Here is a 14,728-nt window from a genome sequence, read left to right as displayed (position 1 = left end):
CCAAGAGGAACGGGAATGGGGAATGGCAGAAACTTCATAACGAAGAACTACATAATTTATACGGTTTACCAAACATCGTTAGAGTCATCAGTCTAGGAGGTTCAGGTAGGCAGGTCATGTAGCCAGAATGGAAGAAGGTAGAAACGCTTTCAAAGTTTTAACTGAAAATCCAGTCGGAATAAGTCCATTAGGAAGACCTAGGCGCAGATGGGAGGACAATATTAAGATGGATCTTGTTGAAATAGGAATACAGAGTAGAAACTGGATTGAATTGGGCAAGTCAATGGAGAGCTTTTGTGAAAGCGGCACTGAATCTTCGTATTCCGTAGACCATTGAGAGAGAGAATATATTTAAGTTAAGCACAACTGCATAACAAACATGGGTGAGTGGTTAGCTTTTGCGCTTCTATCAGGAACGGGATTCATCCCCCGCATTCGACCATTTTGACAAGTTTTTCTTAATTCCATTTGTGAATGTAAAGATAGTGCGTGTACTGTGAGCCCTGGTCGACTTCCTTTCTTATCGGTTTTAAATCGTTGTTATTACTAATTACCAGCAGTGACGGATTTGCGAAGGGGTTAGCGTAGGGATGTCTTTCGGATTGAAGCCTGTACCCCGTAATTATGGAAATTCTAAAACAAACTAAATATTAGTTATGCCTTCTCTCATAAATTTCAAGCTCTCCTCAGATAAAAAAAAAGACTTTTTTAAAGAAAAACTAAACATTTATAAGAAAAACTCCTCCCAAAATACTTTTCTAAATCCGCCACTGATTTCAGTATAAAATGGTCTTCAAGGTTGTATCCGGAAGAATATTGCTGAATATACAAACGAAACGAAATATTTGTTATGCCTGTACTCATAAACTTCAAGCTCCTCCCAAATAAAAATTAGGGATTTTTAGAAAAATCAAACATTCAGAGGAACCCCTCCCAAATACTTTTCTAAATCCCCTACTGATTATTCCTATCAAATGGTATTTAAGGTTGTATCCGGAAGATTGTTGCTAGGTCATTGCACAACTACAGTATAACAGAAATATGGAAGTACGCTCTGACAGATATGTTGAAAAACATAAGTTTAATTATGTGCTAGAAGCTAGAGTACTAAGCTCTAAGAAATGAAACACGGAAGACTAAAAAGAAATTATCTAGAGAAGAAAAACATTGCCGATCACTCAGAAGTTAAAATAAAGTTAAATGACCTCTAAAATTGCCCTCAAATACTATGTACTTATGTTCACTTTAATTCATAAAACATGTGCTCCATCCATCATGATGGTGAATTCCAGAACGAAATATGGCATACTTTGGAGTATACTATAAGAAAGCTATCTAAATAGAAAAATCATAAAAATAAAAAAAGCCAAAATTTCCAAAATTCTCGTTTTTTTTTCAAAAACCATCGATCCAAAAAAGCCGGCTTTTTTGCATCTCTACTACAACCTAATCTAGAAAGAAGAGAATATCTGCCCTAATGTTCAGTAAGTAGGGGATGTATGCTTACCTAAATGCTGGTCAATCCATCGAAGAAGCATGGTGGCATCCATCGTCGAGAACATCGTAAACAATATTTCATGTTATCTATTTTATGTAACCTATTATTCTTTGTGTTGTTAATAACATTGTTTTGTTCCAGTTTTATTTGTTTTATATTGTATTCTGCTTAGGGAACTGTAACGCATGCGAAATTTCCTTCGGTTGTTCGTAAATTCTGCTATATTGTTATTTCGATACTAAAACTGCAGAAGCCTTCTACCTCCTATTATGTAGATTGCTGGAGGGACTACATGCGTCACGACTCACGAGCGTCAATTGTGCAAAAGGACCACCCGACCTCCTGCAGCCCCACTATACCCCCACGGCGAAGGTATTGTTCTTGTAGATTCCCTTGTAATATACCAAATTTCGTTTTTGTAGCACCAGCGGTTTTGGAAATGACTTTTGAGTTTCCATATCGGATTCAACATGCTGACTTTCTATTTCCATAAGCTATTACTGATAACACTTTTTTTTTACCTATTTTAATTTGTGTTTCACCAGTGGTTTGCAAAATGACTTTCGAATGACCATTGGATTTAACATGGCATTCTTTGCGGCATTTGACTCAAATAATTGTATTGTTATCGGAATTGTACACACATGTGCATAATTTTTACTCAATTGGTCACTTAAAGGTGGCTGGAACTTTAGTTGCAAAATTTGATTGCTATTTCGAAACACTGATGCTAATAAAATTATTTTAAAATAATAAATTTTCGAAAAGTAATGTTCGCTAACTTCATGTTGTGCTAACTTTAGAATATTTTCTACAAGTCTATATATTGGTTGTCTTTTAAAGTCAATAATTGTATGTATTTGAGTAATGAAAAGTAATATTTGATGCATGAAGAGCACAATGGACCCAAGTCGATTTTCAATACGGTTCAGTTTTGCTCAGCGAATGAATTCTGTTTCAGAACGTAATATCTTGGCAGTCAAGAGTCCGAAGTAAATGAAACTAAAACCACGTGAAAGGGCGTGGGCTACTTTCATATGACAGCGATAGACAGGGGCGTCAGTGAGGGACAGGAGAGCAGCCGGCCACCCCCACCATGAATTTCAGATCTTGGGGCAGTAAAGCAGATTTAGAAACCTTTTGATAAGCAAAGTCCACCAGAACAAGCTTAAGGTCCTTACACTGAGTAAATACGGAGAAAATACAGACGATCAAAACTGGAAAGTTGATTAGGCCCAATTTCCAGAATTTTAAGCAGGCCTGAAACTCAAAAGTAGAGCCATCGTCGGAATCCTTGGGGAGGGGGGAGGAGAATAGAAAAGAGCAATATAGACCTATAGCTCCGGCGCATGAAAATGGATTATAACTGATCAAAATCCGTATTTATTCGGTGAAAGAATTTTAAATTTGTATGTGGGACTTTGCTCACCAAAAGGTTTCTAAATCTGCATTACTGCCCCCAAAATCTGAGATTCAGGGTAGGGTGGGGCAGATGACCTCTAAACAGACGCCCTTCTCTAGCAGCAGTCATACAAAATTCTATATTGCACCTTGTCACGTAGTTTTTCTTTCTTTCATTTCGGATTTGTGGTTGCAAAGATATGACGTTTCGATCGGTGTATTCTTTCTGACACAAATCTTTCCCATGCTGCAGCATACACAGTATAATGATAATATCTTAAATTTATGAACAGAGAGGGGGCACTTAGCCTTCCTGTTCCCCCTTCTAGAAATGCCCTTATCTAGCTGTTGTCTTATGAAACTCTAGCCCGCACCACACCCTTTCGCGTGGTTTTTGTTTCAGTTATTTCGGACTCTTGGCTACGAAGAAACTATAATTGCAAAGCAAAAACGAATCTTTTTTGAAAATGACTTGGATCCCTTGTGCTCTGAACGCTCAAGTTTGTTCGAAACGCATAAAATTGTTTGGTTTGATTGATTACAGTTTTGGATCAGTAGCAAGACTATAGGAGACAGGGCCTATTGTTTAAAGTGGATTCCGAACCACTAATTTTGAAATTTTACGTCGGATCGCAGTCAAAATCTGTACAACAAATTCCGAATATCTCGTGCCTCTACCCTCAAAATTTAATGTTAAAAGGCCGAAAATTGCACCCTGTAGTGTGGTACATACATACATACAGACGAACAAATGTAGATCAAGTCGTCCCAGGAGCCTCACTGACGTTCGGCAATGATGTGACAATATCATGCTTTAAGGGATAGTTACGTGGGTGACTGCCGTACCTTGTGCTTTCTCGCCTGGTCCTCTTCAATACAAGCTATGCCAGGGTGTAAAGTTTTTAAGAAAATTTAGAACGGAGGTGGGGGAGAGGGATGAAATAAAATTTTCATGACAAAGAAATTCATGATTCAAAATTAATTCTTACCTGAAGTTTCCGGTTGCATCTCAACCACATCACTGACATTAGAATCATCAGAAGCAATTTTCAGATCAACACTTCTACCATCTGTGTGGGTTTATAGTTTTTTCATAGCATTCCATTTTTCATAATGATTCTTCGTTGTTGAACTAAACCAACCATTTCTTCCTTACATGTTTTGCAGCGAGCTCGTATGGTCGTTTTCTTATCTGGTGGAGTTACTTTAATAAATTTGCTCCAAATGATGTAATTTTTTCTTCCCGTAAAACTCAATGTTAAATGATTCCAAGTTATACGGAGACTGATAACCGACATGTACTGTATCAACAAATGCCTGCGATATTTAATTTCAGAACCGCAATTCAGCAAAGAACCTTTGTTTATGTCCTAAATACAACACAAAAACTTGTTTCCATGATAATTTTTTTATTTATTTTTAATATCATTTCTCCAAGCAACCCAACCTTCGACTACGACACTTTCTCGCAAGCTAACTTATAAGCATTTAAACAATACAATAAACGCTAAAGACAAGGGGAAAAGAGACCAAATAAATTGTAAATCACCACATTGACCTACTGTAGCCACTAGAAATCAAAACATTCACATGGAAAGAAAATAATGTTCTAAATGGGGAGCACTTTTCGACAGTTTTCTTAAAAATACACGTGTTTAAAACAAAATGTTTAAAACGTATATAAAATTTATTTTAAATAAAATCAATTGTTTAAAACAAGTTTTATTCATTTGTTTTAAAAATTTTGTTTTAAACAAAACAACTCTGCCCTGTATATAAATGTATATAAAGAGAGATACAGATTCGTAGAAACTAATCTTCTAGATCTTTTTTTGTGTTATGAGAAGTCGTTAATTGCAGATGGTTTATACTTGTGAATATTTTAAAATACTTAAACCCCTTGATAGCAAGTGAAAATATTATTTCATAAAAATGAGAAAAAATATTTTGTGAATTGCATCATTACGCAATTAATTTTTTGGGTCTAATTTTTGATATTACGGTCATGACTGGAGGCAGGTGTTCGCAATCTCGATTTTTTGTTAAATTCTCCCCAGAGAGAAGGGAAATACGTTACTATCGAAATAATGGAAACAGCTGTAGTTTGTAATACGTAAGATGTGTGAGGTAATAAACTGAGGATGAGTGTTGAGCATCTGGCTTTTGTTAGGCAATGAATGGCCTCTTATGTCAGGTGAGAAAGAACGAAAACAATGTTTATTATTTAACGAACGATTATTTTAATGTTTCATCTAAATTATTCTAACATGTTTCAAAGGGGCTAATTGTGGGTGCGCAATTAATTGGTGTGGATTTGTATCTAAAGTAGTAATGTGTTAGGTAGATATGTCTTGAGAAACAGTTCCTAAGGCCTACAGAGCTCACGATAAAATAATATTGGTGAAGAATACTAGTAGATAGAAGGAGCTGCAGGGACAAGGATCGCCAAGTATTGAAGAGTGACTGTGAAATTCAGTCAGTCTCTGGGAGAGCATATTGCAAGAATCACAATCTGATGCGATACATGACCGGAATATCCGCGGTCAGGTTGCAATTTCCAAACCACTGACCACAGCTAACATTGCTTTGGTGCGAAGAAAATCGTGTCGAGAACATGCAAAGTAGACTGCTGAGTTTTGAAATGCGTAATATGGTCCGATGAATCCTCTGTCAACTTAATTTGAAACAACTTAAATGTATGTGTATGTGGCAGACATTCAAAGAAGCTTATGCTCTTAACTGTTTCTTCCCTACTTCTGTAACGTTGTGGATCGCAATTTTGTGATATTCCGTGAGCCTTTGTAATTACAATCGCGTGGAACGGTTTATTGCTAGTAATTATTTTGGAAATTTTGTTGCACTACATGTAGCTTATGATGTAGACGTTTCCGTCCAATGACGCTGTTATTAAAGATGATAACGCTCCCATTCACATGACTGGATCTGTTGCGATGAGGTGTGGTTTCGGCATCCCTGGCCCACCCAATTCCCAATGAACACTAAGGTCAGATCTGGAGCTCAGACTCCGGAGCGGACATCCTCATCATCCTTCCTGACTTGAGAACTTCCTTAACGGGACTGAGTGCCACGCTGTAAGAGGAAACTTACAATATTTCTCTTGAAACTATTCACAATTTATTTGTCGCCGTCCACAATGATTTAAGTGCTGTTTAGTAAGCTAAGCCGAATTGATCAGTTAAGTTGCGTTATTTAGATGTTACCATTATTAGGAAATGGATTTTCAGGAGCAAGAGGATGGTTTAAGTAATTTTCATTTTTGAAAAAATCATTTAGGGAGCGATTTTTGAAATTGTCACAATTGCGACAAATGTATATCGTTCAAATATTTTCTTTTAACTTTATTTATCACCATTCATAGAACGAACACTTCTGCCAGTATTTGTATATAATTTGTATTGATAAAATAGTATGTTAATACATCAAATAGTATTTAATGATTCATTGTTTCTTTTGTACAGTTGGAACACAGCTTTGAAGGTGATACACTGCTTAAGAAAGGGGAGCTTCATAGAGGTCGGGATTTTCAAGAAGAACGAGAATACAAGGTATTGTTATAGTTCTATTTTAAGAAAGAGTGTTTGATCATTTTATTTTCAAGTGTTTCTACAAAAATTCGTCATCTTGCTCGTTACAGTCGATTATTTTGAGTGAAGCGTAATTGAATATACTCTCTTCTTCAAACATTTACTTGAGGTAAACCTATTTATAGTAAAGATCTTTACTCGATCCCAGTTTATAGAGAAACACATTTTAAACCTGAAACTAGGTAGTATGAATGGGTATCCACAATATGGTTTCCGTACAGCTTTGAAACCACCCAATACCTTAGGAAAGAGCATTACCTAATTTAAGAATAATTAACACGCATCGCAATGAAGAATTGGGTATTTATGTAACAAAATGCTGTTGCCATGAGAGTTACATACGCAAAACCAAAAATAAATATAAAGGTTCGTGTCAAGGAGCATATTAAGGATTCAGATCTGTCTAAACATCTAAAAGGAAATACAACCACAAGGTAGAAGATTCAAAAATTTTATTGGGGCGAAAAGTGAAGTAGAGAAACTCATATTTGAAACTTTATTTATTCATCTAAAATAAATTTGGACAAGGGATAGTTAAGTGATGACTGGGAAGCGGTAATCACAAAAGTCTCACAACATTGGCATAACAACAAAGGTAATATTATGAACCTTTCAGTGAAGAACAAAAGAGCACACAATCGACTCGGCCATATTGCAGCTTGCATCACCACCATTTGATGTTTAATCCTGTTTCTATCTTTCGTCACCAAGACTCCAAGGGAAGGTCAAAAGTCGGAAGTACAAATAATCAGGAGTTATAGAAATCTGTAAGTAGAATAATAATAGAATACATGTTTCAGCGCATTCAACTTACCGTTTGGATTTTTTTTTTTTTTTTTTTTTAACGTAGTACGTAACTCAAGGGTTTTTATCAAGCCACGTTGATTAATGGCCGTATCCTAAGGAGTTCAAAATTTATGCAAAAAATAGAGTATATTATGGGTTTCTAGAATTCCACTTTGATAGAAATGCTTATTCTAACGAGGGAAGTGGATTCAAGTATTTTCCATAAACCTATTCTCCCGTTCAAAGAACGGGGATTTCAGTTAGTCTGTCATGTGTTGGAAGCGGAATTCACAGGAGCCAGTAAACATATGTTAGTCACGAAAAACCACCCGCCTTTTGGGATTGGAGAAAAATCTAAGACGACTTAGTTGATAAACTGTTGGTATATTCAACGTAAACTGCTATATCTCTGACTATCTCAATCGCGATGAGTTAAATTTGGACTTGCGCTCAGGCTCAGGCTGTGGGCTATCTGAGCAGTGCCCGTGTGCAGGGCAATTTGCTAATAAGAGATCTGCTCCGATACACAATGGTTTTCTTTGTGTAGTTCATATGTTTTTAATGTAATGAATTGGAGGTTCTATACGAATGAATATTCGTTTGCAGATGTTGTGACAAGCATACTTGAATTATTCATGCCTTCATAAGCTACAAGAATGCCGAACGACAATTTCAAGTGTAACTTTAAAGACTCTTATAGAAGCGAATTTACGTTTGTTAGCCGGGGCAGAACTCAGTTTGAAGCAAAATGTACACTGGAAAACTCAGTTTTGTTTGAAAAGTAGGCTGCAGGGAAGCAAACTGGACCCCACCTGATTTTTATATATTTTGTAAATTAGACCACGAGGAACACGAATCTGAAGGAATTTTAACATTTCGAATTTCGGAACTCGAGATATTTGAATATAAAGTAACCGCGAAGCAAACTGGACCCCACCTGATTTTTATATATTTTGTAAACTAGACCACGAGGAACACGAATCTGAAGGAATTTTGACATTTGAATATCTGAACTCGAGATATTCGATCATAAAGTTACCACGGAAGTAAACCGGACCCCACCTGATTTTTATATATTTTGTAAACTAGATTACGAGGAACACGAATCTGAAGGAGTTTTGACATACCGACTTCCGGAACTCGAGATATTAAAACTTAAAGTTTAATATATACGCTAGGTATCTACACTATGTGATCAAAAGTATCCGAATACCCCCCAAAACATACATTTTTCATATTAGGTGCATTGCGCTGCCAGGTACTCATTATCAGTGACCTCAGAAGTGATTAGACATCGCGACGAAGCAGAATGGGTGCTCCGCGGAACTCACGGACTTCGAACGTGGTCAGATGATTGGGTGTCACTTGTGTCAGAAGTCTGTACGCGAAACTTCCACACTCCTAAATATCTCTAGGTCCACTGTGTCTGATGTGATAGTGAATTGGGAACGTGAAGGAACACGTACAGCACAAAAGCGTACAGGCCGACCTCGCTTGTTGACTGATAGAGACCGCCGACAGTTGAAGAGGGTCGTAAAGTGTAATAGGCAGACATCTATCCAGACCATCACACAGGAATTTCAAACTGCATCAGGATCCACTCCAAGTACTATGACAGTTAGGTGTGAGGTGAGAAAACTTGGATTTCATGGTCGAGCGGCTGCTCATAAGCCACACATCACGCAGGTAAATGCCAAACGACGCCTCGCTTGGTGTAAAGAGCGTAAACATTGGATGATTGAACAGTGGAAAAACGTTGTGTGGACTGACGAATCATGGTACACAATGTGACGATCCGATGGCAGGGTGTGGGTATGGCTAATGACCGGTGAACGTCATCTGTCAGCGTATGTAGTGCCAACAGTAAAATCGGAGGGGTTGGTATTATGTTGTGGTCGTGCTTTTCTTGTAGGGAGCTTGCACCCCTTGTTGTTTTGCGTGGCACTCTCACAGCGCAGTCCTACATTGATGTTTTAAGCACCTTCTTGCTTCCCACTGTTGAGGAGCAATTCGGGGATGGCGATTGCATCTTTCAACACGATCGAGCCCCTGTTCATACTGCACGGCTTGTGGCGGAGTGGTTACACGACCATAACATCCCTGTAATGGACTGACCTGCACAGAGTCCTGACTTGAATCCTATAGAACACCTTTGGGATGTTTTGGAACGCCGACTTCGTGCCAGGCCTCACCGACCTACATCGATACTTCTCCTCAGTTCAGCACTCCGTGAAGAATGGGCTGCCATTCCCCAAGAAACCTTCCAGCACCTGATTGAAAGTATGCCTGCGAGAGTGGAAGTTGTCATCAAGGCTAAGGGTGGGCCAACATCATATTGAATTCCAGCAGTACCGATGGAGGGCGCCATGAACTTGTAAGTCATTTTCAGTCAGATGTCCGAATACTTTTGATCATATAGTGTATATGAAAAAAACAATATTCTATACATGAAACATATTATATCCTGTGAGATATATAAAGGTAGCCAAGAAAGTTCTGTCGCTTTTTTTGGAGTTATGTGGTCAATTGGCCCTCACACCGTGAGTTGAATGAGAATGGAAATAAGGCGAAGGTCAGTTGTTGGTGTGGGTATATCCAACATTCTACCTGGTTGTGGCAGTTGAGTTACAACGTGAACTTGTGTAAGGACAGAGTGAATATGGAACCTCCACAGAGCGTCATAAGGACGTGTATGCTGTATGAGTTCAAACTTGGGTCAAACGCCACTGCAGCGGGGCAGAAGATATCTCAGGCCTTTCGTGAGGGTGTCGTGATTACGCAGACTGTGCAAGGGTAGTTTAGCAAGTTTAAGGACGGTGACGAAACACTCACAAAGGACGTGCCACGTGCCGGAAAACCAACACACGTACAAAATGAAGATCTTCAGTTAGCAATTGAGGCGAACAGTAGACAGACATGTGAGGAACTGGGGCTAACATTCAATGTGAGTGGAGAAGCCATTCGGCAGCACCTCCATCAACTTGGGAAGCACTACAAGTTGGGTCGATGGGTCCCACATGATTTGACTCAGGGCCAGAAGACTACGCGAGCAGATACCTGTGTTTCTTTGCAGTCTCATCTGAGGAAGGAGCCATTTCTGGACAGGATGTTGACATAAGATGAGAAGTGGGTCCTGTACGAAGCTTCACGGCGTCGTCATAATTGGTTAAAATCCCATGAACCGGTTCCAAAACAGCTGAAACCAGCAATGTCGCAGAAAGTCCTCCTGTGTGTTTGGTGGACTGCTCGCGACATCGTGCATCGGGAACTGCTACCGGCTGGTCAGAGCACAACATCAATGCAACTGTCTACTGTTAGCAGTTGAGCCGTGTTCAAGAAAAACTCAAAACCCTGGAGCCAGCACTTCTCAATCGCTAAGGGGTTCTCCCGTTGCGGGACAACGCTAAGCCATACTCCTCGGACATAGCACCGTCTGATTATCACCTGTTCCATTCCTTGGACACTCATCTTAGAGGACTCTAGTTCAACTCCGTAGTAGAGGTGCAAAATGCACTTGATACCTTCTTCGCTTCACAGCAAACCAACTTCTACAACCAAGGAATCCATGCCCATCCCGAACGTTGGCAGAAAGTCGTTGATACTGATGGGTACTATTTTTGATCTTCCAGGTACGTCTTAGGTGATAGGTCAAAAAACGACAGAACTTTCTTCGTTACTTTTATACATACTATATATAAAACTACTGTGTAAGTTCTAGTATCTCAAGTTCGGGAAGTCAGAATGTCAAAATTCCTTCAGATTATTCCTTTTTGCTTCCGTGGTGGTTCGAATATCTCGAGTTCCGAAATTCTAAATGTCAAAATTCCTTCAGATTCGTGTTCCTCGTGGTCTAGTTTACAAAATATATTTAAAAAAAAAAAATCAGTTGGAGTCCAGTTTGCTTCTGTGGTCACTTTATGTTCGAATATCTTGAGTTTTGAAATTCGGAATGTTAAAATTCCTTCAAATTCGTGTTCCTCGTGGTCTAATTTACAAAATACATTAAAATCAGGAGGGGTCCAGTTGCTTCACTGCATCCGAAAAGTACATTGGAAGTGTCATCAAAAAAATAACTTTAAAAAAAAAAAAAAAAGTGCGAAGGATCCCAGGTCATTATTTGTAACACAGAAGTTCACATCAGTACTTAGGTTTAGAACCCCCCACTTTTCTGATTTTAAAATATGGCAACCCTAATTTAGCTGTGACTTGTACAACCATCGAACTATCGCTTTCGCACGGTGCTGCACATATTACCATAATAGTCTTGAAGCAAATAAAAAAAGTTAAAACACATATAAATCAATACAATTGTCTCGATTGATAGATGCTTCCACAATAGCTAAAAGATGTAATTAAAAACAGCAAATATTGTTTCTGCTTTGAAAAGGACAAACATGATTTCGCTCATAAAACCGCAAACACGGTTTCGGGCGACTTTCGCTTTCGAAAAGAGCTTTTGCGGTTTCGGATTCGAAAACCGCATTTGTGGTTTCGGTTTCCAAAACCGTATTTGCGGTTTCGGTTTTAAAAACCCCATTTGCGGTTTCAGTTTTGAAAACCGGTTTTCTCAAAAACCGAAAACCGCACGTGTCTCAAAAATTCGACAGCACTAGTATTCAGTCACACCTACATCTTCGAACTCTTGAATGGCGAAGATAGTGTTCAATATGTCTGTTCTGCTGAGATCTTCTGAGTTTAAATTTTTTGGTACTACGTACGGTAGTATTTTGCGCCATGACCACACTAATGTTTGCAATTTGACTTCTTGCCAAGTATTGGAATGTCATAGAAGACATTTAACACACTTCTTTACTTTCTGAATGTTCCATTAACACTCTCAGAAGACTTGTTAAATTACGTTATTCAAGGGAGTCTATTACGCCTTGATCCATGGGCTGAAGTCGTATTAAGGGACAAAGATTTGGTTGTAATGAAACAGTCATTGGATAAAGTTATTCTCATCTGGGTGTGAAGGCAATAAGTTTTCATTAACATAGCCTTCTTCGAGCTCTTGTTCTTCATGATAGCGTCGAACTTGTACCTCAAATTTCTTGTAAATTGTGATGCATTCTGTGTATGATATCTGTCCAAAAGCATCGTTGTCAGTGGACATTTCCGACGCAATCTCATTTCATCAGAATTGTAAAATTGTTGAGACATTTTTACAACAAACTGTCGAAATTCTGCGCCGTGCAACATCTGTAGCCAGCTGTTCCATCCACACAGTAAGATCACGAATTTCGTGACACTTAATCTTGTAACCACTCAGAAGAAGCATTTAACTCTCTCTTTAATCCTAATGCTCCGCGGAAAAACTGGTGTGTCTGCAAACATTATATGGGTGGAGATGACTCGGGCTCAATATTGTCTGAACCAGTATAGAAAAGCGCCATCTAACTCTTCATGTGTGGATTTTCTTTATTATTTATTTATTTATTTATTTTTAGTCCTATATTTTAAAGTGTCTTAAATCTTTTGATTAATTTATAGTTTGCTACAATAAACGCAATCACAGCACAAAGCGGCAATTCATTTTCATCTAAGTTGTCGTTCATGGTAGCGACACGTACCACTAATATACCAAATACTACCAAAGCATCTAAGCGATAAGAAGAGCTACGATACTCTATTACCAAGCGACAGGTGCATATTATCTTTGTTTTTAGTATTAGTAAAGGTACCCTTCTTTACAATAAATACCTCAACTTGCAGGAAGCCTGCTTCATTACAGTTCATTATAATCTACCATACATATAATTTTTTAATTTAATTTGCAGTGTGTTCGAAAATAAATCGCACAGAATAATCTGGAGTTCACTATATACATCGAACTATAAGAAATATTTTATTTACTTTTCAGACTTCGGACATTACTATACGGTTCCGATTTTTGACAAAATGCTACTGTGACGAAATGGAATGTTACTTCCATGACATTCGAGATAAAAAAATCTCTGCTCCTCATGTCGTCGTAATGAATTCCTGTCTCTGGGACATATCCAGGTAAGATTTACTTCTTTCTGTTTTAGTCGAAACAGTGTTGTTATTTTAAATCTTATTATTTTGTCTGTATTCATGTCTATGCATGACATTGCATGAAATTCATATATACACGGTTTAAATGCTAAAAGTGAACATCCTGCGTGTTGTTCTTTCCTCTCACAGAAACGCTATCATTATAATCTAATGTTTGTTTATTGAAGTTCATTCCTTTTCAGCACAAGGGTTATGTGAGACTTGGACCTATACAGTTTAAGATGTTATTCGAACCACCGTAATGTGTTCCGATTTCAATGCTCTCCCATGGATGTAATCTTATGTGTATTGTGGTGAATACACTAGAAACAAACTAAGCATTTTTTCCAATTAGAGAGGGAAATGAATTCACTTTTTATCCTTTGTCGATTTCAACTGCAACTTAAACAAATAAAAGACGAACCATATTTCATTAAAAACTTCAAAATTGTACCATGGAGATCCTTTCGTGAAGGATTCGAGTCTTTGACTTTGGAAGTTGAGTACCTTTTATCGAAGAAACAATTTACCATTCACTCCAGCTTTCTTAAATTTAGGCACTCCAGCGATACCCGATACCGATACTGAAGAGGTCAATACTGCCGATACCGACACTTTTAGAACATTTCTTATATATTATCAGGAATTTTCAGAATAATGAAATGAACAATATTGTAATAGGGTATATTAGATATAAGGCCAAAATTTGACATACAAAGACGAAGAGAGAATTTAATATTAGGTTCGACACAAAAAATATATTTCCTCTAAATTTAATCCAGCTCTCACACGAAATGAACTAAAAAACAGCAAATACTTATATAGTGTAAACTTAGTTCTAAGTGTCAGTGATTGATGTTTAGAGTGGTAATGTACTTTGATAGTTACGTTGTATTTTCTAGTTTCTATTTCATACATGTAATGCAAACGGATACTACAGTTACAAATTTTTATTGTTCATAGAATTATGCATGCTGAACCAGGTGTTGCTGTGTATACTATAAAAAAATAAGAGGGTTATTTAAACGAAGTCGGAAACGATAAAACTATTAACTTTAGAACAATTTGTTTTTTTTAACCAGTAGGTAGGAGAAAATAATGACAAAGTGAGCGTCTTGTGGGTTTCTTCCATATCATTTTCTTCTGAATCGAAACCTCTGTCTCGTTTAGAATTCAAATTGCGGGTCTGCTATCCTGACCATCGGCGCCGGAAGGGGAAGGGCAGGGTGTACGTAATGTATGACTCACGAAAATGTATTCGTAATATAGCAAACCACGTATATTAAATAAGGACCTAATATAGCAACTATGGAATGCCCCCCTCCCTAGAAAATTTTCTTCGGGTGCCCATGATCCTGATTGAGGACCTTTTGCTTTTCTTCACCATTATTTTGGCATAGAAGGACTAAAAATATCAGTTGGG

At 37.9% G+C, this 14,728-nt stretch overlaps 1 protein-coding gene across 3 annotated transcripts in view; it reads left to right on the top strand.

The window, feature by feature from the left end:
• Positions 1-14,728, top strand: part of LOC145689307 (PC-esterase domain-containing protein 1A-like) — a 110,738-nt gene that overhangs the window by 27,428 nt on the left and 68,582 nt on the right. For all 3 annotated transcript variants that reach the window (XM_081763448.1, XM_081763451.1, XM_081763452.1), the window contains exons 4-5: positions 6,379-6,465; positions 13,151-13,293. In XM_081763448.1, the coding sequence (XP_081619574.1) occupies positions 6,379-6,465; positions 13,151-13,293 (230 nt within the window). The remainder of the gene's footprint in view (positions 1-6,378; positions 6,466-13,150; positions 13,294-14,728) is intronic.

Source organism: Thermobia domestica, chromosome 1, assembly GCF_964235325.1.
Source record: "Thermobia domestica chromosome 1, izTheDome1.hap1.1, whole genome shotgun sequence".
Classification (NCBI taxonomy): domain Eukaryota; kingdom Metazoa; phylum Arthropoda; class Insecta; order Zygentoma; family Lepismatidae; genus Thermobia; species Thermobia domestica.
Note: the sequence above shows the minus strand (reverse complement) of the source record. Positions and strands in the feature narration are given on the sequence as shown.